The following is a 23,444-nucleotide window of genomic DNA, read 5'->3' as shown; positions in this document are numbered from 1 at the left end:
CTCCAGTGTTCTTGCCTGGAGAATCCTAGGGACAGGGGAGCCTGGTGGGCTGCTGTCTATGGGGTCGCACAGAGTCGGACACGACTGAAGCGACTTAGCAGCAGCAGCACATTTGAAATGAATAATGAATTATTAGTAGATATGTATGTGTGTGTATATTTTTAAAAATTTTAATTGGAGAACAATTGCTTAACGATGTTGTGTTGGTTTCTGCTGTACAACATAATGAGTCATCCATAAGCATACCTGTAAGTATACCCCACCCCATCCCAACCAGTATATATATATTTTAAGTTGGTTGTTGTAATGCATTTGCTGTTCTATTATTTCCTGACAGTGAGTCCTTTTCCCATAATTCATTAATTCAGTCAAACATCATTTTGAGGGCTTTCTAGATATACTAGACTGAAGATACCTTGGGTGAAAGCTATTCAGTCTCTGCTCTCAAGAAATACTAGTCTGGTTGGAGAGACAGTAATCAGTGTAGAATGAGCCTTGAGAGGGCTACGCTGGTTCTTGGGGACTGCAAAGGAAGGATGCTAAATTCATGGGTGCTGGAGGAGGTCAAGGAGCTGTCCCGGAAGAGATGCCTTTTGAGCTGAAAGCAGCTGTTCTCTTTTGGATGACCAATCTCAGATTAGAAATAATGACAACATAAGTAAATCTTCTTAAGCTGTGTAGGCAATTGTGGCTGGAGTTCTTTTTAATCACCAGCATCCCCCTTTCTTTCTGTTTATGTGAATTTGCTAAAGGTTAGTAGCAATACCAAAGCTTAATAGTTTTCCTTTGCAGTGATCACAATGATGTGCTTTTATAGTATTTCCTGGTATTATACATATCCTTTTATGAGTGACTTAAATAATGACTTGATCACTCGTTTTCATTCCTATTTCATTCCTCAGCCTCTTCCTACTTGGCTGAGGGAGGCAGAGAGAGGTTTTTGTTCCTATTTTATAAGGCTAAATGGAGTCATACAATGATCAATTGACTTCTCCAAATTATAAGGTGAGTAGGTAATAGAAATGGAAAGAGAAACCAAAGTTTCTTTGTTCAGAGCTCTGACTTTAAAAATATTTCCCCTTGTAAGTAGGATAGGTTGTTTGCCAAAAATGCATTCACCTTTTAAATCTTTACTGAAAGTAATGAGCTTAAAATAAAGTCTCATGAAGGTAATCGTATTGTTACAGCTTAGAACAGAAGTTAAGGCTATTTGAGTAGATTAAAATGAGTCCTGAGTGAGGCTTAATATTTGGTCTATTTAATTAATTTGTTCAGCAATGGATTTTAATTTTCTTTGAAAAAAATAATAATTGAAACATTCTCAGACCCTTTTGAGAACATTATGGGATCCACTGTGATTAATTTAAAAAATGTTAACTAAGAAGGACAGACTGAAAAATGAGATCAGGGTTGACAATATATTTCATGATACTGGATGATTATAACTTTATTATCAGAAAATTTTCTTTTGATCCATTGATGTGAAGACAGTGGACCCTTGAACAACACGGGTTTGAACTGTACAGGTTCACTTATTTTTTTTTCATTAAATACATACTGTAGGATCTGTGGGTGGTTGAATCTACAGATATGAAATTCTGTACAAGAAGGACTGACTGTAAAGTTATGCTTGAATTTTCTACTGTGTGGTTGGTTGGTGCCCCCCCCCTCCGCCGCCCTTGTTCAAGGGTAAACTATAAAACTGTCTGAATGTTCTTAGTAATTATTTTTACTGTTAAAATAATTGTTGTTGTTCAGTTGCTCAGTCTTGTTAGTACTCTAATAATAAATGAAAGTTAATATGCATATTACACTGTAATATATTACAGATAGTCAGAAAATATATGAAGCAACAGTATAAATGAATATGAAGGGAAATAAACACTTTTAAGTATTTTATTGATTTTTTTCTTCTAATTAAAAATATTCATGTATTTTGGTTTCATTATGGAATAAAATAAAGCTTAAACCATGTACCATATTTTTATTGAAAATAGGTATTTGATTTAAATACAGAAAATGTTGCACTAATTGGGGTTTTGAGAAATGTAGAATACAGGAATAGTTCTATTATATTTTATACAAAATGACAGTTTTATTTTCCACAATTGTAGTGATCTGATTTTTGAATTATTATTTCAAATTCTTTAATTCTTTAATTTTTGGCTTTAATTTTTGGCTCCTGTTCCTAACTAACTATAAGATTTTATCTGTAGTGCATCTTTTATATTGCCATCAAGCACTGTTTATCAGGATGCCATTTGGACTTTATTTTTTTAGGAAAAATGAAAGCAAAAAACAGCCTCATCACAATACTACAGAGTTCAAGAAAAATGTAAGTGCGTGCTCAGTTATGTCTGACTCAGCAATCCCATGGACTGTAGCCCACCAGGCTCCCCTGTCCATTGAATTTTCCAGGCAAGAATACTGGAGTGAGTTGCATTTTCCTCCTCCAGGGTATCTTCCCAACCCAGGGATTGAACCCGAGTCTCCTGCACTGGCGGGCAGATTCTTTACAACTGCGCCACGAGATATAGAAACCCATACTTGTCTGGGGATCTAGAATTTGTGTCTTAACTAAACTAGGTGAGGATGGAGTGACATTTCTCAGTACTGCCTTCCTGTATTTCACCCTGAGGTTCTGCACTGCTGAGACTGGGGAAACTGGAGGATGATCCAGCGGCTGCATCGTAACTGCCAAGCAGTCATACCTGGGTACCCGTGGGCAAGTTATTTCACCTTTAATTAGTGATGTTTGAACAGAATAACATGATGGGCATGAAAATAGATCCAAAATAAAAATGTAGATAACTGTTGTTGAAGTATGCAGGAAGGCTGATAAAATCTATTGGATTATGTATCAAAAATAGGGAAAACTCTCCCAACTGGCTGCAGTTGGGTAAAATTATATAATATATATATGTAATATAATAATATATAAAAAATTATGTATTACCTTGGTAATATATAAGGTAATAGAATGGTAATAGACAGGGTAATAGAATGGTGATGGGGCACAGGTAGATGAAATTGAAACCGGAAAGCTTCGGATTGGGGATGCTGAGGGAGAACAATCTGTATACCATGGATCAGTTAGGATAGTACTGATTTCTTTTTAATTTGTGTGTTTATTTCACTTTAGCTTTACTGGGTCTTCATTGCTGTGCGAGGGCTTTCTTAGTTGTGGTGAGCAGGATCTGCTCTCTCATTGTGGTGGCTTCTCTTGTTGCAGGGCTCAGGCACTAGAGTGCATGGGCTCAGTAGTTATGGCGTGTGGGTTTAGTTGCCCCTCGGCACGTGGAATCTTCCTGGACCCGGGATCAAACCCAAGTCCCCTGCATTGGCAGGTGGATTCTCAACCACTGGACCTCCAGGGAAGCCCAGTACTGATTTTTTAAGATCTGGTGTTCACAAATTTCTTAACGTAATTACCCTAGGCAGAAGAGGGTATCCGTGAGCGCGTGTGTGTGTGTGTCTCCTCATTATGAATAATGGTTAACCATTAGAGTTATCCTGATCAGGATTCAGGTGGTCATGAAATAGACTGTACTTCCTTAAATGTAGACTTGTACTAATTTTGATCTGCTTCATTTCTGTGGTATTGGAGAGTGAATTCTAGTGCCAAACTCCCTGAGTTTGAAGCCTAGTCATGCCATTTTCTCATGGACTGTGCCAAGGTCACTTAATTGTTCCTCAATTTTCCATTCTGTAAAATGGGGATATATGGGTACCAACCTCACAGACTGTGGTGGAGAGTCAGTAGGTCAGTTAAACCATGTAAATCATTTAGAATGATTCCTGGAATTCAAGAAATGATAAGCATTAATAGTTATGGTTGTGGTATTGTATTCATCATGTAACTTATCAAAGCACTGTCTGATCTGCATTTTTGTTTTGAGTCCATTTGATTCTCCTAAGGAAGCAAGGCTCAGGGAACTTAGATAATTTTCCTAGGTCCCCAGTCCAGTAAACACTGGACATCTGGGCTAGTATCTCTAGCCTCAAATTCCAATCCTGCTCAAGTAGGGCTTTTTCCCATAGCAGGGACTGGATTCTTGCCCAGAAACAAATTTGCCTGGAAAGTTGTAACTTAGAGATCAAGGGGAAAATATGAAGAGCCCCAGCCTCTTCTCCTAATCATACTCTGCTCTGCCCCAGACACTCCAGCTATAAGGGACCGAATCCTACTCTAATTCACATCCGTCTCTGTATCCTCAGGAATGAGGGGAGATTCTTACTTCATTGGGATGAGGAGCCTGGGGCAGCAGGGCCACATCCCGGAAGATGAAGGACTCTTCTTGCTCTGCTGCGTAGACAGAGAGTGGGCCGTGACTCAGTGTTTCACGGAGGAGGCCTTTCAAGCCATCACGGACTTCACCGACCTCCCCAACTCACTCTTTGCTTGCAACGTCCACCAGTCGGTGTTTGAAGGGGAAGAAAGCAAGGTAAGACTTTCTACTCCTGAAATGGAAGGAAATGCAACATCAGTCCCTCAGTACTTCTGTTGCTCCTTTGTGGTTGAGGTTTGGAAGTTTTTGAAAATGCTTACTTGGTGCGCCTCTCGGCATGCATAGCAAGAGCAGAAAAGCCTGTTCTATTATCAGTTGACATTGAAGGTATACATGACAAGATTATATGAGAGATTCCATTGAATCAGATCTCATTGTCTGCAACTCAGAGTCTGTCCAACAGCGAAAGAAAAATGGCTTTAGAAATAGTGATTGCAGGAGATATACCCTTGGTTTAGGAAGCAGATGTTGTAAAAAAAAAAAAGTTTTATTTTCCCATATTATTCTGCCCCAAACTTAATTTGCCTTTCCCCAAACAGCTCAAGCCCTCTTTCACCCCTACTCTTCCTTCAGTTTGATGACTGACCTAAACATGGCTTCTTTAATTGTGCCCCAAGTCTTGCAGCATTTATTAGAAAGGTAAATTGGTTGGCCGTCTGAGTCTTGCTTTGCTTGCTGATACCATAGTAGGTAGAATTGTTTTGGGTGTGTTGTAAGAATTTGCTTGAAAATGCTTAACCCCTTGATTTGAAATAATTAGGGAATGAGGTTGTCTATGAACAAGCATCTTCTAGAAAATGAAGCTCCTGTTTTAAGAGCAAACTTGATTCAGTTATGTATTCTTGGGAGTCATGGAAAATACTCCTTTCAGAAGTCTTTGTAAAGTTCACTTCGGTTTTCTCTGACCTTTTAAGAGAGTCTGAATGGATCAAACCTTACCATGTGAATGTGGATTTCGAACTGTAAATTTCCACTTTTAGGCTATGTTGTAAATCATGGCCAATATTTTGGGGGGAGGAAAGGGTCTTTTTTTCTGAACTAAAGTATGGTTTTGTGTGAGATTAAGGGAAGGATTTATGATTGCTGTTTCATAAACTTGAGCTGTTTTTGCCAACTGCTGAAGTCCGATCTCTGTTGCCTGAACACGGTTACTGGAAGTTTTTGTTCTGAATTTTATTGGTTTTGTAGCAATCCTGATAGCTCAGAGAATTAGGAATTATTTCAAGCCATATAAAGATAGTTTTATAATGATATTATTTTATAGTTGAGCAGTTGAAATGATGAGCTAAAAACAGACTGAAGTCCAAGGAATTATATGTGATTAGAACATCCAGAGCTGTGATCACCAGACTATTTGAAGAAAATGGCATATATCCTCTTTGAAAGAAACTACAAATTTTGCTCTTGGCTTATAACCAGGTTATAACACAGATCATAGTTTATTCAGAGCAGGTCATCGCCCCCTGAAATCTACCTGACATTAACTATGAAACAAAGGTCTGCATTTTCTTGTTCCGTCATCTATTTAAGTATCAACAATCAGAAGGATTTTCCTTAGAGGTTTAATGAGGGTTTTGACTCTTTCCTGATAAAATACTTCTCGATCAGTTGAAACAGAAAAGATTTAGGAAAGAGCCAATCTCATTCAAGGATTCAAGAATGGCCGATCAGCCGAACCAGAATTGCTTACATAGAAAGACGGAGACTTGGGGAGAGTTCACGGGAATCTGTCCACATCTATTTTGATATTCTGATCTGTGATTGAATAATGGATTACTAAATATTCTCATTTAATTTGTATATGAAGTTGGTATACCACAGTTTAACAAATAGGATTAGGCTTTAAAATGACCTTGCTAAAATACTGAGGTGAAATCAATATGATATAGTTCCATGGAGTAAGTTTCAAATGATGTAGCTCACATTTTTATAGCTAAGGAGCCGAATTTTCTAATTGGCCAATGTCTACTTAATTAAACTTATTAAATGAGACAGGAAGTCTTCCACTTTGGTGTAATTTTTATAGTCCCTATTCATGGAGAGTCTCTGGGATGTCAAATAATCTGATCCAGATTCAGTTTTTATTTAATTTTATGATCAGGGTTTAGGGTGACAAAGCAAGATAATCAGATGCCAAATAAATGGATAATAGAGGCATGATCACTGCAACTGCAGGAAAATAAAATGTTTGAGGAGCCTCATGCCTCCCAGTTTTACTGCCACATGTTTCCCTTCTCATTCTAGACTTTTCTGTTTTTCTCTTTACCTCCACTTTTTCACCCACAATCTTAAAAAAACTCACCTGTCCTATACGTCATTCTCTCAGAATATCCTTCCCACCATGTTCAAAGTTCATGAATCTGAGCCAGGAATTCTAACGATGGCAATCTTTTCCAAAGGGTGGACTTTGGGGGCACTGTTGGTGTAGATGATTTTAGGTACAAGGGAAACAATCAAGAAAACTTTCTAGCACTTGGATCTGCCTGTGGGTAAGGCTGGCCATGGGGATTGTCTAAATTATTTGGCTTTGGGAAAATGTCTTCAGGAGCCTGCAATTATCAGAAAGATAACATCAGAAATGATGCTTGGTTTTCATCTCAGAGATCCAAGTTGGTAGGTGTTAACTTGTTTTGGTGAAGTTCTTTCTTTTTTGGCAAGCCTACTTTTTTAAAAGGATTTTTTTTTTTAATGTGGACCATGTTTTAGAAGTCTTTATTGAATTTGCTATAATATTGCTTCTGCTTTATGTTTTGGTTTCTGGCCAAGAGGCATGTGGGGTCTTAGCTCCCTGACCAGGGATCGAACCTACATCATCTGCACTGAAAGGTGAAATCTTAACCACTGGACCACCAGGGAAGTCCCAGCATATCTACTTTTGATTCATTGTTTCTTGATTCATATCAGGAAAACAAGTTTAGCTTGTTTGCTGCAATTATTATAAAGCATACATTTTAATTTCCTTAGCTTGGTGGGAATTAAGGCTCTTGCTTTCTGACTATTATGATTAAGTCTTGGCAGTAATCTCTATTTTCCTGTTTGTCAGAGACACTTTTCCTAAGCCTTTTTCCTTCTTGAGATAGTTTGGAAAGTACTGACTTGGCCTGCTCTTTATACAGGTAACACCATAGGAGATGATCTTCTGGTTATATTGTTTCTGCTTATCAGCATGATACATATTCTGATATGCTCATTTCTGCCAACCTATTTAAATCCTAAGTTCTGACATCTACAGCACATTTTTCTTTTCAAACAACTTCATGAGGCCATGATGTTGACTCCAATGTTGTGTTAGGCAGAATCCTGTGAGGTTGTATTTTGATTTGCTGCTTCTGTGAGAGGCGAGCACACACTTCAGTGTGGTTCGTCGTGGTCCAGATGGTTGGGATTTGTTTATATAACACAAAGGAGAATAAGAGCTGGAGGAAATTGGCATCTGAAACCGATAAATGCAGATTGCTGTTTGCATGCTACAGCTTGCAGCATAAATATTTTTGTATCAAACACATTTAGAACTGGGATCGTCACAGCAGGCAATACCTACAAGTTATTGGGGGTCACTAACCTTTGGCATTTTCCCCTGGCTTGCCTTTCTGGATCCAGCTGGGCTGCACTAGTCATCTTAAAACAGATGAGGCTGGAGGGGCACCCTGTGAGCTGCTCTGTGTCTGTGCTCAAGACAGATAAGGCTCTGCTCCATGGAACATTGGCGCTCTTTGGTAGCTAAAGGGGAGCAATGCACCAACCACCATAAAATTCTTAGCCAGATTCAGTTTAAGGAGAAGCCTGAAAGGTGAGTTGTTATTGGCCTCCAAAAGTTTTGAATTCATTTAGTTCAGTAACAACAATAATAATAGTAACAGTAGGAAACCTTCCATAGCACGAAGCAAGGGGCTCGGTACTCTTCTGAGCCCCTTGCTTTCTAGACATTAAGCCTGTTAATCACCATGACAACCCTACAAGGGTGTTGTCTTTCTGCCTTTCTACCTCCTGGGCACACGGTGGGGTTGTATTCCCTGTATCACTCTAGCTAGTTCTACCCAGTGCCTAAGCAGAACTGATTTGTGCCACTCCCGGGTGAAGCCTTTAATTACCAGTGTTTGAAGGATGTTCTCTTCACTCCGCTCAGGTGGTTGGCATTGTTCCAGGCGTGCCTTTTCAGGCAGTCTGGTTTGCGGACTGAGGACAAGAATGACTCAGAGCAGGGTCCTGGGTGACCTGTGATAGACACACAGCGTGACAACATCAACAAGAAAAACCTTTGTTGCTCGAAGCCACTGAGATTTGGGGATTTGTTGTTAGAATATAGCTGAGGCCACCTAGGTTGATACTGCGAAGATGATTATCCTCGTTTTTCAGAGAAAGGCCCTGAATCACAGAGAGGTTGCCCGAGATTTCACAGCTGGAGTGGCAGAGCAAGAATTCAAACCTACAGAGTCTGTGCTGTTAAACGTTATGTGACCCTGCCTCTTATTAAATATTTATTGAAAACAGGTACGATGCTTGGCTTTGGGGACGCAGTGGCGCACAAGACAGCACAGACTAGTTGAACTTCAAGTCTACCAAAGAAAACAATTCAAATAAGAAAGCAAGCATAATAAATCTAGTGATGCTAAAATCAAAAGAGCATTTAATACATATTTTCAGCTGTACTCACTGCCCTATATACGCACGTGTGCACACACACACAAGATTTTCTTGTTGTTTTTGTTATGCTTTGTTTTGCTTTTTAAATAAATGGGCATTTCTGCCAACTACTTAAAGACGATATCCTACCTGAAAGGGCATAAGATCAGAGGCCTGGTGCTATGGCTGTTAGGCTTCTTGCTTCTCACAAATGGAGCATCTCAGTGCCTTGAGGGTGGCTGGAGTGATTCTAGGTTCAAAGGTGTATATCTTTCATTCAACATCACCACTAATAGAATACACCAGCTTCTTCTAGCGCTCAACTGAGGATGCAGTGGCCTAGTCAACCCTGGCAGCGTTGTGAGGTCACCCTCAAGGATTTTGGAAGGTGAATCTGTTGATTTGCAATTTTTTTTTATTCCCCACATAGGATTTGCCTTTAGTCTGTAAGGGGATGTAAATGTTCCCATTGTATTTTACAGCTGCAGGCCCACGATCTCTTTATCTGCTGCACCCAAATTTGAAAAGCTCTAGAAATTGAGACTTCATAACCCATTTTAAGACGAAAGCTCACTTGACCTAAATCATTCAGAATCTAACCAGGATTGATGAGAAGCTTCTTCTAGTGTGAATGTTCATCCATCTCTTTGCAAAAGTATTCCTGTCTTTAACCAACGGGGACTGCCCCAGACTTGATGGATCATTACATAATGTGAGGCATGCATGCCACATTGTGATCCCTTAATTCTGAATTTCAAATGTAGTGGGTCCTAAGAATTTCAGAGAGTGAGTTGTGGACCTGTAAACTCTATAAAAATGCACCCACAGTCCATGTTCACCAAGAAGAATGAATGTGTCATTGAAATCTGGAATGTCATAAACAAGGACAATTAAATATTTTTTCCCATAATGAGATGCTTGTGTTGATTAGAGATAAAGGGCACATTGAAGACAGAATGGGCTCATTCACTTTGCATGCCTGTGTGCTAAGTCGCTTCAGTTGTGTCTGACTCTTATGGACTATTGTGACCTTATGGACTATAGCCCGCCAGGCTCCTCTGTCCTTTGGGTTCTCCAGGCAAGAATACTGGAGTGGGTTGCCATGCCTTCCTTCAGGGGATCTTCCCTCCCCAGGGATTGAACTTATGTCTCTTGTGTCTCCTGCATTGGCAGGCAGGTTCTTTACCACAAGCACCGCCTGGGAAGCCCTTGTTTAGTTTGATAATAGTAATGGCAGTAACAAACCTTACACAGCTTGGAGCAAGGTGCTGGATACTCTTCAGAGTGTTTTTTTAGACATTAAGCCCTTTAATTTCCATGACAACCCTGTGGCATGGATGCTGCATGGGTGACCTTACTGAGTCAAACTCTGACAGTCTCTGAATCTCCTTCTTAGAATGTCTGCAGTTGAAAGCTCTGACTTTGACCTGTGGTCACTACTCATCCTGCCCTCACCCTTTTACCTGGTCCCTGACTCATGATCTGTTCTGGGTCCAGAGAAAAGACTCCGGGTCCTTCAGGGAGATAGACATTGTTCCACACTCATGGTTTTCTTAACTCAGAGGAGCTTCTGTTGTAAAATATTTATGTGGCTTCCACATATTTTGCTTCTCATTTGGATTTTTCCTCTCTATACGGTGAAGTTCTAGAAGGCAGTCAAAATTTGTATTCTTCCTCGTTGTATTTCCATCATCTTGCTGGATCTCAGGCATCATAGGTGCTCAGTCGGTATTGAGTTGGACCTCCACTTCAGTGGTGACTAAATGAAGGTACAGAGGGATGAATTCGCCAGGATGGGCTCGTTAATTAGAGAAACAGCAAAGAGTTGAGTGAGGCCTCTGAACATTTAAGTCTAGTTCATTATCCACCATACATTGGGAAACATCAGTTCTAGAAATAAAGTTGGCCATTCATCAACACAACATTCAAGTCAAAATATGTAAGACAAAGAGATCGCAAGTGATTTCATAGCAAGATGCAAATTAAATGTCAGTGCATTGAGTCCATATCAGTCTTACAGTCAGGATATGACGCATATGAATAAACCTGTTTTGTCAGTTTATATTTACATGGTATTTCAAGTTTTTAGAGGCAATTGACCTATTTAGTGGGCTTCCCAGGTGGCACTAGTGGTAAAGAACCCACCTGCCAATGCAGGAGACACAGGAGGCGTGAGTTTGATCCTTGAGCCAGGAAGATCCCCTGGAGGAGGACTGCTTGGAGAATTCTCCAGTATTTCCTGGAGAATCCCATGGACAGAGGAGCCCGGAAGGCTATAGTCCCTAGGTTGCAAAGAGTCGGACACAGCTGAAATGACTTAGCATGCATGCAGCATGACCTATTTAGTAAGCCAAGAGAGTAAAAAAATCTTAAACACGTTTATTTCCATAATGACTCCAACAAAAGAAAAGGGAGAAATAAGAAAAGAGAAAAGGTAGCAAGGAAAGAAGAAATCCAGTGATTTAGAAGACCTTGGGAAACTTGTTATAGGGATAGTTTAAAGCTGATTGAAAAAAAAAAACCAAAAAACGCTCATGCTAAGGATATGCAGCAAAGGATGAACAATTGGATAATAATTTACTATAGTTTGTGATGCTGAATATAGCTTGAAAGAAATTAAGTGAACTGTTGTGACCTAAGGGTGGGAAAGGTATAACCAAGCATTAATTTTAAATATTAAAGTAGAAAACTGTTATATTAGATACCAGCTATTCAAGGAGTCCTTTGACAGATTTGTTTGGTATTTTCAAGAATTAAATTGTAAAAAGGCAGTGCCTATCATTGTACTCAATACATTGGTTCTGTTTTTTCTTTGGAGGAGGACTGGGAACCATAATTAGTCACCGCTAATCACTTGGGGACACCTGCCAGATGAGAACCCAGCATGGGCCAGATTTGAAAGCTGTTGCAGGACACTCCCTGGAACCATAACCTTTCTTGAAATGACTAAAATATTCCAGAGGCATATTTAGTGGCTTGCTTCCCCACAGCACTGAGTGACCCCCTGGGGCTCAGGCGCCTGACCAGCCACTCGAAATGCCCCACTTAACAACCTGGAAATAATTGAGGCAGTCGGAAGAATTAGGCCCGAAGCACAGAGAGCCAGGAGTATTTTGTTTCTGTGCCAAACAGGGGGTGAGCGTGTATTCCTGATGCCGCCTGGGGAAAAACGGCTGCCATGTTCTGATCAGACTGGGATCCTATTAAGCAAGGACTTGGCGCTTTCTCCCCCTTTTGGAAAAATGAAGGTACTTGGAACCCAGTGCGTATGGTTTTCATCAGAGCTACTGATAGCCTGTTCAGTTACTCTGACTTGTTCGATGGGCAGACGCCGTTTCAGGGCACACCGCCTGAGGCCAGGCAGGCGAATTTATGAAAATGCTCTGTTGATGGGGTCGAGAAAGACCTGAGCAGTTGAGGGTGGCTGGGCAGGCTGGATTCCATCCTTCTCCACTGTCTTCCTGGACCCGAAGCCCTTGAGAAATGCACAAACAGCTCACCGGTCACAGTGGAGCATGCGTGCCAAGTCGCTTCAGTGGTATCTGACTCTTTGCGGCCCCGGGACTGTAGCCCACCAGGCTCCTCTGTCCATGGGATTCTCCAGGCAAGAGTACTGGAGTGGGTTGCCATGCCCTCCTCCAGGGGATCTTCCCTACCCAGAGATTGAACCCATGTCTCTTACGTCTCCTGCATTGGCAGGCAGGTTCTTTACCACTAGCTCCACCTGGGAAGCCCCCATCACAGTGGTCCCAGTCTAATATCATCGTCAGCTATTTACAATGTAAGAGGATTTTTGGGGGTTTCCCTGGCAGTCCAGTGGTTAAGAATCTGTGTTTCCACTGCAGGGGGCAAGGGTTTGATCCCTGGTTGGGAAGCTAAGATCCTGCATGCCACACTGCCCAAAACTCAAAAACAAAAAGGATCTCAAAAATTCAAGGGTAACAATTGCGTTCTCTTGCCTCAGAATATTCCTTTTTTAAGAAGTGGTTTTGGAGACGGAGCCCAGGGAAGGGAGGGGGAAGAATAAGATTTATAATTATTTTTCCTTGTACTCACCAGCAAAAGTTGGCCTGGGTTTCACCTGGCCTTTCTTGGCTTTTTTGACCCTGGTCCCAGCTTGGTGGTCATGAAATTCTCGGCCAACTTAGAGATAACCAGAGGAAGTCAGAGAGTTTGGACATGAGCTTTAAAACTCTGCTAAGGTATCCTTCACAGCAGGCCTGACATTTAAGCTCAATGGATGAGATCAGTGTGATGTATGACTGGATACCAATTTGTGTGACACTTTTTCTATGAGAGTGGGGGTTGTTAGGGTGCTGCTTACACATGCATTTCATTATTATCTGCTCAACCATACTCCTTTATATAGAATATATAGAAACATAATGTGTAGCTTGTTTTTTTTTAGTTTGATCAATTTCTAATAATATTTTGATAATGTTGTATTTTACTGGGAATGTCGTATTTTACAGCATAACCATTATTTTAAACATAAAAGCCAGCATCTCTATCAGTGATTTGAAGGGGAGACCCATTGAACTGATACCTGACATAGTTAAGATTTTTCATCAAATGTGTTGAACTATCATATCTTATACTTTGTTCAAAATCTACAGTTTTCCACCAGGTTTGCAACTATTATGAACTCCATGCTATTTAGTTTGTGATTAATACATAGAGTACACCATGTTATGGATTGTCTAATCCAACTAGATGATTGTTGTCTTTTTTTATTAAAAAAAAAATTAAAATTTTGTTAGCTGTGCTGGGTCTTTGTTGCTGCTTTCTCTAGTTGTGGGGCTGTTTTCTAGTTGCGGTATGCAGGCTTCTCATTGTGATGGCTTCTCTTTGCAGAGCACAGGCTCTAGGGCATGTGTGCTTCAGTAGTGGTGGTGTGTGGACTCGATATTTGTGGCTCACTGGGGATTAGTTGCCCCACGGCATGTGGAATCTTCCCGGGCCAGGGATTGAACCCGTGTCTTCTGCATTGGCAGGCAGATTCTTAACTACTGGGCCACCAGGGAAGTCTGATTCTAAGTATCTTGAGTGCAGCAGAGCCAGCTCCCCATTTTTCTGCATCCTACACTGTCCAGCTCTGGGCCTAACACGGGCACTGACAGGGAGGCAGGAGGGCCAGTGAGAGGGAATTGGGTTCAGACACACTTGAGTCCGGATCCTGCCTCTCCTGCATCCTGCTTGTGTGATCTTGACCAGTTTAGCTTCTTTGAGTCTCAGTTCCCTCTTTGATGAGATGGGTTCACTGTACCTTCATTCTTGGTTTGTTATGTGATTAAACAAGGTGACGTGGATTGAGGAGGGGACTTTAGACTAGATCTTTTTGGTAAACATTGGTCTCTTCCTCCCCACCCAGGTAAACCTGGGACTACCTCTGCTTCCAGGAAGGAAGAGCTTTTCTAAAAACATGCAAACCTAGATGAAAGAAAGGTTTCATTTACTCACCTCTTTGTAGAGTCCTAATGATGTTTTGTTTTATATCATTGACTTTGTCGAGAAAGTTAATCTCAGTTTTTGCCACAGGAAAGTGGTTTCTGCATTTGTTGCAGGACACAAGTCGTTCACTGTTGCCCATATAAGGTTCAGGTGATGCGTTTCGTTTAGAATGCAATGCCCAGAAAACTCTATTGACTCTGAGGAACTAGTATTTTTCTCATTAGGAGAATTATGTAACTTATATAATACTTACTTTTATGTAACTTACATAAATCTTAATTTATGTAAGTTACATAAGTCTTCCCGAGGAGCTCAAAATAATTACTCAGGCATAGCCACTCTATTTATTCTTACTGGTCTTGATATTCTTTTTCTCTTGTCTTAACCTGTTTGTAAGGTAAAGCATTTTTCTGACTTCTGATCAAATTTTGTTCATATTTTACGTTCACATGTTTTATGAAACAATCATCTTTCAACATGTAAAGGAGGCAGGTTGGGAATCACTAAGGTTTAATTTGCAGATACTTGAAATTCCACTATGAACTGAAAAAAAAGTCACCTAAATTAGTGGATTATATATTTTTAGAATAACACACACACATGCACGTTTTTTTTTTGCTATAACTCACATTATTTGGAAGAACAGTTTTTAAACATCTTCAAAGGAGAAATGAGACTTGACCATCACAATGAACAGCAGCATCTTCCACAGCACGTGGGGTCTGTGTGTTTTTAGAAAATCACCTGATCACATAACTTTTTAAAGTTTGACTCTTCAAGCTAACCGTTATGCTACTATTAATCTGTGGAAAAATGAACACGTATAAGCCATTTGAGGATATGTGTATTTAAGTTTGTCCTTATATTAGTCTACTTTTGAATCCTAAAGTCCTAGAGCCAAACTATTTCACGGGAAGTTGCTTCAGTTTCAAGGCTGGAGATTTTTCTTCTTTCCTTCAAATAGACTATTTTCCTTCTCAGTATTGTGTTCTCTCCAGTTGCAAAACTTGGAACAGAAGTCCACTTACAATGAATCACTGTGTCAGTGAAGTTCAAGGCATTGTGAGGAGTATGGCAGAGGAAGGAGCTTAGCTCTTCAAATAGCCTCTTTTGAAAATTTCAGAGAAAAGTGAGTCTCAGGGTCAGAAATTTGGCACTGATGACTCGCTTTCATTACATTCTTCCCTGCAGATTGTCTTGCTGTACACACTGGAAGCATGTGGCCATGGTGATTTATTTATTTATTTTGCATATATATTTAAAGCAATTTTTTTTTTTTTTTGCTTTTCATTTTGTATTGAGTTATAGCCAGCTGATTAGCAATGTTGTGACAGTTTCAGGAGTACAGCCCAGTGACTCAGTCATACATATACACGGATCCATTCTCCCCCAGACTCCCCTCTCATCCAGGCTGCCATGGAACATTGAGCAGAGTTCCCTGTCTATACAGCAGGACCTTGCTGGTTATCCATTTTAAATATAGCGGAGTGTGCATGTTGATCCCAAACTCCCTGACTGTCTATTCTCCCCATTCTTCCTCGAGGCAACTGTAAGTTCATTCTCTTAAGTCTGTGAGGCTGTTTCTGCTTTGCATTAATAAATAAGTTCATTTGTGTCATTTCTTTCTGGATTCCGCATGTGAGGGATGGCATCCAACATGTCTCCTTCTCAGTCTGACTCACTTCCCTCAGCATGACAGGGCCATGGTGGTTTAGGAAAAAGAGGAGAAAGGGGCTCTCCACTGGGTTTCCCCAGCCGGCCTTTGCCCTACTCTCTGTCGACAAACCCTGCTCCAGTGGGGCTGACAGGCATCTCTGAGTTCACATGTCTGAGCAAGTAGGGTCCCTTTCAAAGGGCTCCATTTTTGGCATCATTGATAGTACATTCTTTGCAGTGTTTTGAGTAGTGCAAAGCCTTTGTAGTTAGGGTGGATTTGAGGTTGTGGAAACAAGTCACTCAGAGCTGTGTACAGTGAGTGACTCAGGTGGGTAACCCACTCGAGTAAAAACATTTTTATTTAAAAAACAACATGTACAAGGCACTGGGAATGAGGAATAGCTGTAAAATCATAGGGATGACTCTATTCTGGAGTTTGGGACTCCTGGGAATTTCAGAAATGCATTACAAAGATATGGCTGCAATAAGGTCACCTTTTTGAAAAAGAAACACTGATTTTGAAGGCCGTATGAAAAAGGAACGTAAAGTGTATCTTTGGTAACTTTTATATTGATTATATGTTAGAATGATGGTATTTTGGGTATATTCAGTTAAAGTATATTATTAATCTTAAAAGAAAAGGAAACAGCTGCACAGGTAAAACCTAGTGTATTGAATAAGATGCAGAGTTGTTTCCTTATGCCTGTTAATAATGCCCCCAGCCCTGACTGTCAAACCCCTGTCTCTTTGTGGAACAGAGCAAGCATCACAAAAAGAGATTGGCTCAGTGGTGTAAGGACCATTCTATCTGCCACGTATCTCCTGCAGTGGCCTGAAGTCTTTGGGAATGTGAAGGCTGTTTTCTGATCAAGAATTCCCTTTTAGGAACTTCCTTGGTGGTCCAATGGTTAAGAATCTGCCTGACAATGCAGGGGATGTGGGTTCAATCCCTGGTCTGGAAAGATCGCACATGCCACGGGGCAACTAAGCCCGTGCATCACAGCTACTGAGCCCATGCTCTAGAATCTGTGCTCCGCAACAAGAGAAGCCACCACAATGAGGAGCCTGTGCAGCACAGCTAGAGAGTAGCCCCGACTCACCACAACTAGAGAAGGCCTACGCAGCAATGAAGACCCGGAGCAGCCCAAAAAGAGTTCCCTTTTAATGAACATACCCTCAGGAGATATTAAATTCTAAGATATCCTTAGGGCTTCCCTCATAGCTCAGTTGATAAAGAATCTGCCTGCAATGCAGGAGACCCCGGTTTGATTCCTGGGTCGGGAAGATCTGCTGGAGAAGGGAAAGGCTGCCCACTCCAGTATTCTTGGGCTTCCCTTGTGGCTCAGTTGGTAAAAAATCTGCCTGCAAATGCAGGAGACTCCAGTTCGATTCCTGAGTCAGGAAGATCCCCTGGAGAAGGGAAAGGCTGCCCACTCCAGTGTTCTGGCCTGAAGAATTCCATGGACTGTATAGACCATGGGGTCACAAAGAGTCAGACACGACTGAGCAACTTTCACTTTTCACTTTCAAGATATCCTTAAGACATACCCTACGATATCCTATGATACCTAATCTACAAACCCACGGCAGGCCAGTGACCCGTGAATATGCTAGCAAAGGGGAAAGTACTGCCTTAAGCAATCCACTCCATCCATCCATTGATTATTTAACAATCATTGAAGACCTACTGTGTCCCCAGTATTGCTCGTAGCCTTGGGAGAACAAAAGTTGAGTGAGATGCAAGCCTCACAACACCTGCTATTGACGGGGGTCTTGTAATTAGAGGACAAGTAGTCTGCAATAAGAGGTTGAGGTGGAAGCGGGATGTTATAGGAGCCCCGCAATAGGCCACCTCAGAGGGGAAGAGAAGGTTCCGGAACTTCTGGGGTAAATGTCTGTACTTTGTTTTGAGGTCTACTTTGCCCCAGCATCTCCAAATGGACCCACTGTCTGCCATGGAGCATGCTGGCCACAGTGCTTTGAGGACAGTGTCCTTCGGACCCGCCTCTTGTATCATCAGCATTGTTGTATGGGACCTCCTTGGACAGGACCATTGATAATTGACCTGGAGAAAGAAATGACAACCCACTCCAGTGTTCTTGCCAGGGAAATCCCATGGATAGAGGAGCCTGGTGGGCTGATAGTCCATGGGGTCACGAAAGAGTCGGACACGACTTAGTGACTTAACAACAACAGTTGGGGAGTGAGGGCAGCAGAGGGGAAGAACTGACTTTGACTTTGGCAGGAGCTTCCTCTTCGCCAGGTTCATCCAGCCCTGGAGACAGGCATGGCTGGATAGCTGCGCGGATGGAACATTCTGTGACCCACCCGTCCCCATTTCCTCCTCCAGTGTGCAAAATATTTGCCTTCCTCCTAAGAGGAACTGTGAGCTAGCTTATTTTAAAAAATGCAACCTGTGAGGAGAGAGGGCGTTCTCTGACAACATTACATCATTGAAGCCTCTAGGTGTTGAGTCATCATTATTTTTAGGCAGCTCCACGCTTTTTTTGGTTGTTCTAAGAATAGCCCTTGTGTCTGGACTCTACAGAAAGTCACCTCAATACCGATCCTGTCACCACCTCCACAGTGGCAATGTAATGCTTTCTGGATCTCCAGGTCCAGGGCACACGTTTTAGAATTTTGTTCCCAAACATTCTGCCCTTTCGGGTGTTCTGTAGTCAGCGTGATAACTTTGTCGGATGCTATGACTTGCGTTTTGGTCACACTTGTGTCAAACATACTTATTGTTGTAAGATAGCAGCATGAACAACAGAATAAAAAGTGTCTGAGGAGCAAACGCTCCTCCGTCTCCACCTCAGTGCCCATTTGATTTGTGAAGACCTTCATCAGTGACTTCACTCAGTTTTTCAGCATTTCAAGGCCTCTTTCTGTGCCTTCTGTTTTATGGATTAAGTGACTTGAGACCCCTCACAGGCGGGAGACTGCTACTCTTGGCATCTCTGTGGGGTCAACTGAAGGAGGCCAAAGTAAATGTTGTGCTAGGTTGTTAAACTAAATAAGCTTATGAATTGTCAACCATATTGCAACTTGATGACAAGGCAATAAAATGGACTGAGCCAGCCCAGAAATGGAATTTTGTGGATCAGTATCGAGGCTGGTTTTCTCATTGCTAATTGCAGAGCATATGCCCAGATATGATCAATTTATTTTATGTGGCATTTCGAAGCCCGTAAGAGCACTAACAGCTCATGAGCCAAGCCAAATGCTGTTCTAACTGTAGCATCAAGGGAAGCAGCTGCTTGGAATAAAATGAGGCAGTTGTTCAATGTATTATAGTGTATCTTTTGTCTCTGGAGGGTGTGGAAGGGTCATCACATGACCTGGGTCTAAGTGTGACTGAAAGGGCCAGTGCATGATAAGGGCTCTCTGCCGAGTGCAAGCCGGGAAGACTGGCTTGCATTTTGAGCTATAGGTGCTTTAACAAAGATGGATCTGTTTTTATTGTCTCAGAGCTCAAACTTCTTTCCCACCCGGGTGGTTTTTGTTGTTCAGTTGCTAAGTCGTGTCTTTCTCTTTATGACCCCATGCACTGCAGCACACCAGGCTTCCCTGTCCTTCACTATCTCCTGGAGTTTGCTCAAAATCATGTCCATTGAATCAGTTCATCCCGTCTCTCTAGTTGGGGAAATGGTATATAGTATCATTGTTATCAAGAGAGCAGCCTCTGGCGTCTATCAGTCCAAATCCCAAACCCAAATCCACTTCTGATTCCTGTGTGCTCATGGCAATTTATTTCATCTTTCCAAACAGCAGTATCTTCACCAACAAAACAACATCAAGTCACAGTATTTATCTCATAGGTTGCTGTGAGAATGTAAGTGGTATAATCCAGGATGCTTTGAATTGCAGATGCTCACTGGTAATAATTTCTGCTCATTGGTCCAATCTTCTGCACTGTGATCATTTACAACTTATAGTACTCTTTGGATTTCCTTGCCCATGGTTGTTGCCTAACTCATTAAAGAGAAGTCTACTGGTCAGCCTTGTTGTCTGTTCTTGCTACCCTCAGGAGAACTTCTAAATCAAGATGGCAGTGGGGAGACCAGATGACCACCTTTTGAAATCTGAACAAATAGTTCATTCATAGGAACCAGCCTGGAGAAAAGCCCATGTACTATCTCCCCTGTATACAATGTCTTGAATCTGCCCCGGATGTACATATCAGTGTATGGCAAAACCAATACAACAATGTAAAGTAATTAGCCTCCAATTAAAATAAATAAATCAAAAAATTAAAAAATTTAACAAAAGAAAAAGAAATGCAAAAAAATAAAATAAATAAAATACAATGTCTTGAACAGCCATACATTTCTATCCTGCACCAATTAATTGCCATTCTTATATCCTCATCCCCCAGGACTCACTAGAAAGCTTCATTTTCTTTACTGCTGAATGTAAAGTTAAAAAGATTAGATGTAGTCATCTGGAATTTGCATTTATATATGGCAATGAGAAGCGTGGTGTGTATTGGGCTTGATGTTACAATTTAAATAACATCCTTGGAAGTTTTCTGAAAAAACAAGTCAGTTTTGTCTCGTGATTTTCTCTTCCATTTGGTCTATCTTTGCATCGGTTTCCAGAGAAAACTGGATTGGTCAAGTAGTTGGAGAGCAATTAGAGTCATTTCAAATTTTAATTTCAAGAAGCTAAAGTATACTGAATACAAGATATTTTTTCTCTTGCTGGTGTTTCTTCCCTGCTTGGTGCCAATTTTGAGTATGTGTTCATTGCAATTGGGTCCAATTACTTTAGAAAGGATTAACATTTACATTAGAAAGAGAAGGTAAATGAGAACAGAGCCTTTTAAAGTCTGAATATGGTATTTTTTTCATAGTCATTAAGTACATTAAGAGTTTTGCTTAGAAGATTCTTCACTTAATCCAAACATATTTTTCTAAAGAAAATAGTACAGGAAACATCATAACAAAGTAGATGAATGAAAAGTGTCATTTCTTTGGAAAAGAAACATCATTGCAAAAAGGATTTGAATTAGTATGAATGACTTTGTTATAGTTAAGAAAGTGATTTGAAAAAAAAATTCTTTGGAAAATTCTCTCTAATTGGTGTAGAGAGAATGATAGTTAATGCCATTTATGGTAACCTTTTAAAATTTCCTTTAACACAAGTTATCATTCATGTAATACTAATTATTGGTTGGCACAAACAAAGTGTGAGGATTTATATTCTGATCTATACAGAAATGTCATCATTAATAAATAATGCATTCCAATAGCATACTTAATTGTCAGAGGTTTCATTGCCAGGAATAGGAATAATATGGGAGGCCTAGAGCCTCTTGTGGCCTGATGTAGTTCAAGGTTTCTCCACTTGGGCACTATTGATATTGTGGACTGGTCATTCTGTGTTGCAGGGGCTTCCCTGTGCATTCTAGGATGTTTAGTCCCATCCTTGGACTCTACTCACTAGCTGCCAGTACATCTCTGCTAGTTGTGACAGCCAAAAGTGTCCTCAGACATCGCCAAATGTCCCCTTGGGGACAAAGTCACCCTGGTTGATTGTTCCTAACCATGGATTAGCTGCCTGGGAATTTCTTAATACCCGTTCTAGGATCTCATCTTAATGGATAAGAATCTCTTGTATGGGTCCCTAGGAGCAGCAGATTCTGTTTCTAAAGAAATTCATAGCTTTTGAGGAAGCACATGAAATATATAGCATCAGGTGATACAATTAAGACACAGATTAGTTATTATGGTGAATTAGCACTTGTAAGCTGATACAAAGTCTGGCTAATGGATGGACCTAGAGAGTGTCATATTGAGTGAAGTAAACCAGACAGAGGAGAAATATCATATGACATCCTTTATATGTGGAATCTAAAAAGAAATTGCTTACAAAATAGAAAGAGATTCACAGACTTACTCAGAAAACAAGCTTATGGTTGCCAGGGGCAAGGGATAGTTAGGGACTTTGGGAAGGTCATGTACACACTGCTATATTTCCAATGGATAACCAACAAAGACCTATTGTATAGCACATGGAACGCTGCTCAGTGTTATGTGCCATTCTGGATGGGAGCGGGGTTTGGGGAGAATGGATACGTGTATATGTAGTGCTGAGCCCCTTTGCTGTCCTCTACTGCAGCATTGTTAATAGACTATACCCCAATACAAAAGAAAAAATGTAAAGTTAAAGGAAAAAAAGCAGTCTAGTTAAAGCTTGAAAGTATAGTCCCTAAACTGTCGTGAAGAACAGTTAGTAATTCACTAGTTGGAAAGCAGGGTATCAGGATAACTGAGAATTTTTGCTGTAAACCTTCTGTCTATCACATCTTTATTTGATCTTCTATATATATAATTTTTGAACAAAATTGCCATAATCTTGATCTATGAATGTACAGAGGTAGCTTATAATTTATAACAGTGAATAAATATCAGAGTTTCCGTTTCTGTTTTAATTGGAAATTAGAAAATTTTTCAGGTACCCTAAAAGTTCCTTCTAATATTGCACAGGCCTTTCATTGTCAGATCAAATGCTGGGCTGGGGGAAACCAGTGGAAACTCTAGAGTGTGGACTTTTTTCCTTTCTAGCTCAAACTTTTGAATAAATATTGGGTGAAAATAAAAGGAGCAGATAATAAGTAGTTTGTTGTTTTTACTTACAGGAGGACTTCAGTCTTTTTACTTCTTGTGGATTTAGAGAATAGTTATAATAATGTCACCCGAGTCACTTTGATCATCTCTAGGAACCTGAAGAAAGTAGGGAAAATCAGTAGGCCATTCCGGTATGACCTAAATCAAATCCCTTATGATTATACAATGGAGGTGATGAATAGATTCAAGGGATTAGGTCTAGGAGACAGAGTGCCTATAACACTGTACAAGAGGCAGTGACCAAAAACCATCCCCTGAAAAAAGAAATGCAAGAAGGCAAAGTGGTTGTCTGAGGAGGCTTTACAAATACCTGAGGAAAGAAGAGAACCAAAAGGCAGAGGAGCCAGGGAAAGATACACCCAACTGTATGCAGAGTTCCAGAGACTAGCACGAGAGATAAGAGGCCTTCTTAAGTGAAGCATGCAGAGAAATAGAGGGAAACAACAGACTGGGAGAGACTTTAGATCTCTAATTATTTCAGAATAACATCTGCTTCTGCTTCGATGACTATGCTAAAGACTCTGACTGTGTGGATCACAAAAAATTGTGGAAAATTCTTAAAGAGGTGAGGGTACCAGACCACCTTAGCTGCCTCCTGAAAAACCCGTGTGCCGGTTAACAAGCAATAGTTAGAACTGTACATGGAACAACGGACTGGTTCAAAATTGGGAAAGGAGTTCATCAAGGCTGTATATTGTCACCCTGCTTCCTTAACTTATATTCAGAGTACTTCATGTGAAATGCCAGACTGGATGAATTGCAAACTGGAATCAAGATTTCCGGGAGAAATATC

The 23,444-nt window shown here is 40.7% G+C and overlaps 1 protein-coding gene across 4 annotated transcripts in view; it reads left to right on the top strand.

Moving 5' to 3' along the window:
* RCAN2 (regulator of calcineurin 2) overlaps positions 1–23,444 on the top strand; it is a 302,524-nt gene that overhangs the window by 56,861 nt on the left and 222,219 nt on the right. For all 4 annotated transcript variants that reach the window (XM_055407205.2, XM_088831508.1, XM_055407203.2 and 1 more), the window contains exon 2: positions 4,219–4,445. In XM_055407205.2, the coding sequence (XP_055263180.2) occupies positions 4,221–4,445 (225 nt within the window). In that variant the 5' untranslated portion in view covers positions 4,219–4,220. The remainder of the gene's footprint in view (positions 1–4,218; positions 4,446–23,444) is intronic.

This window comes from Moschus berezovskii, chromosome 23 (genome assembly GCF_049115385.1).
Source record: "Moschus berezovskii isolate FMDL1 chromosome 23, NW_MosBer_1.0, whole genome shotgun sequence".
Classification (NCBI taxonomy): domain Eukaryota; kingdom Metazoa; phylum Chordata; class Mammalia; order Artiodactyla; family Moschidae; genus Moschus; species Moschus berezovskii.
This window is presented reverse-complemented; position numbering and strand designations above follow the sequence as displayed.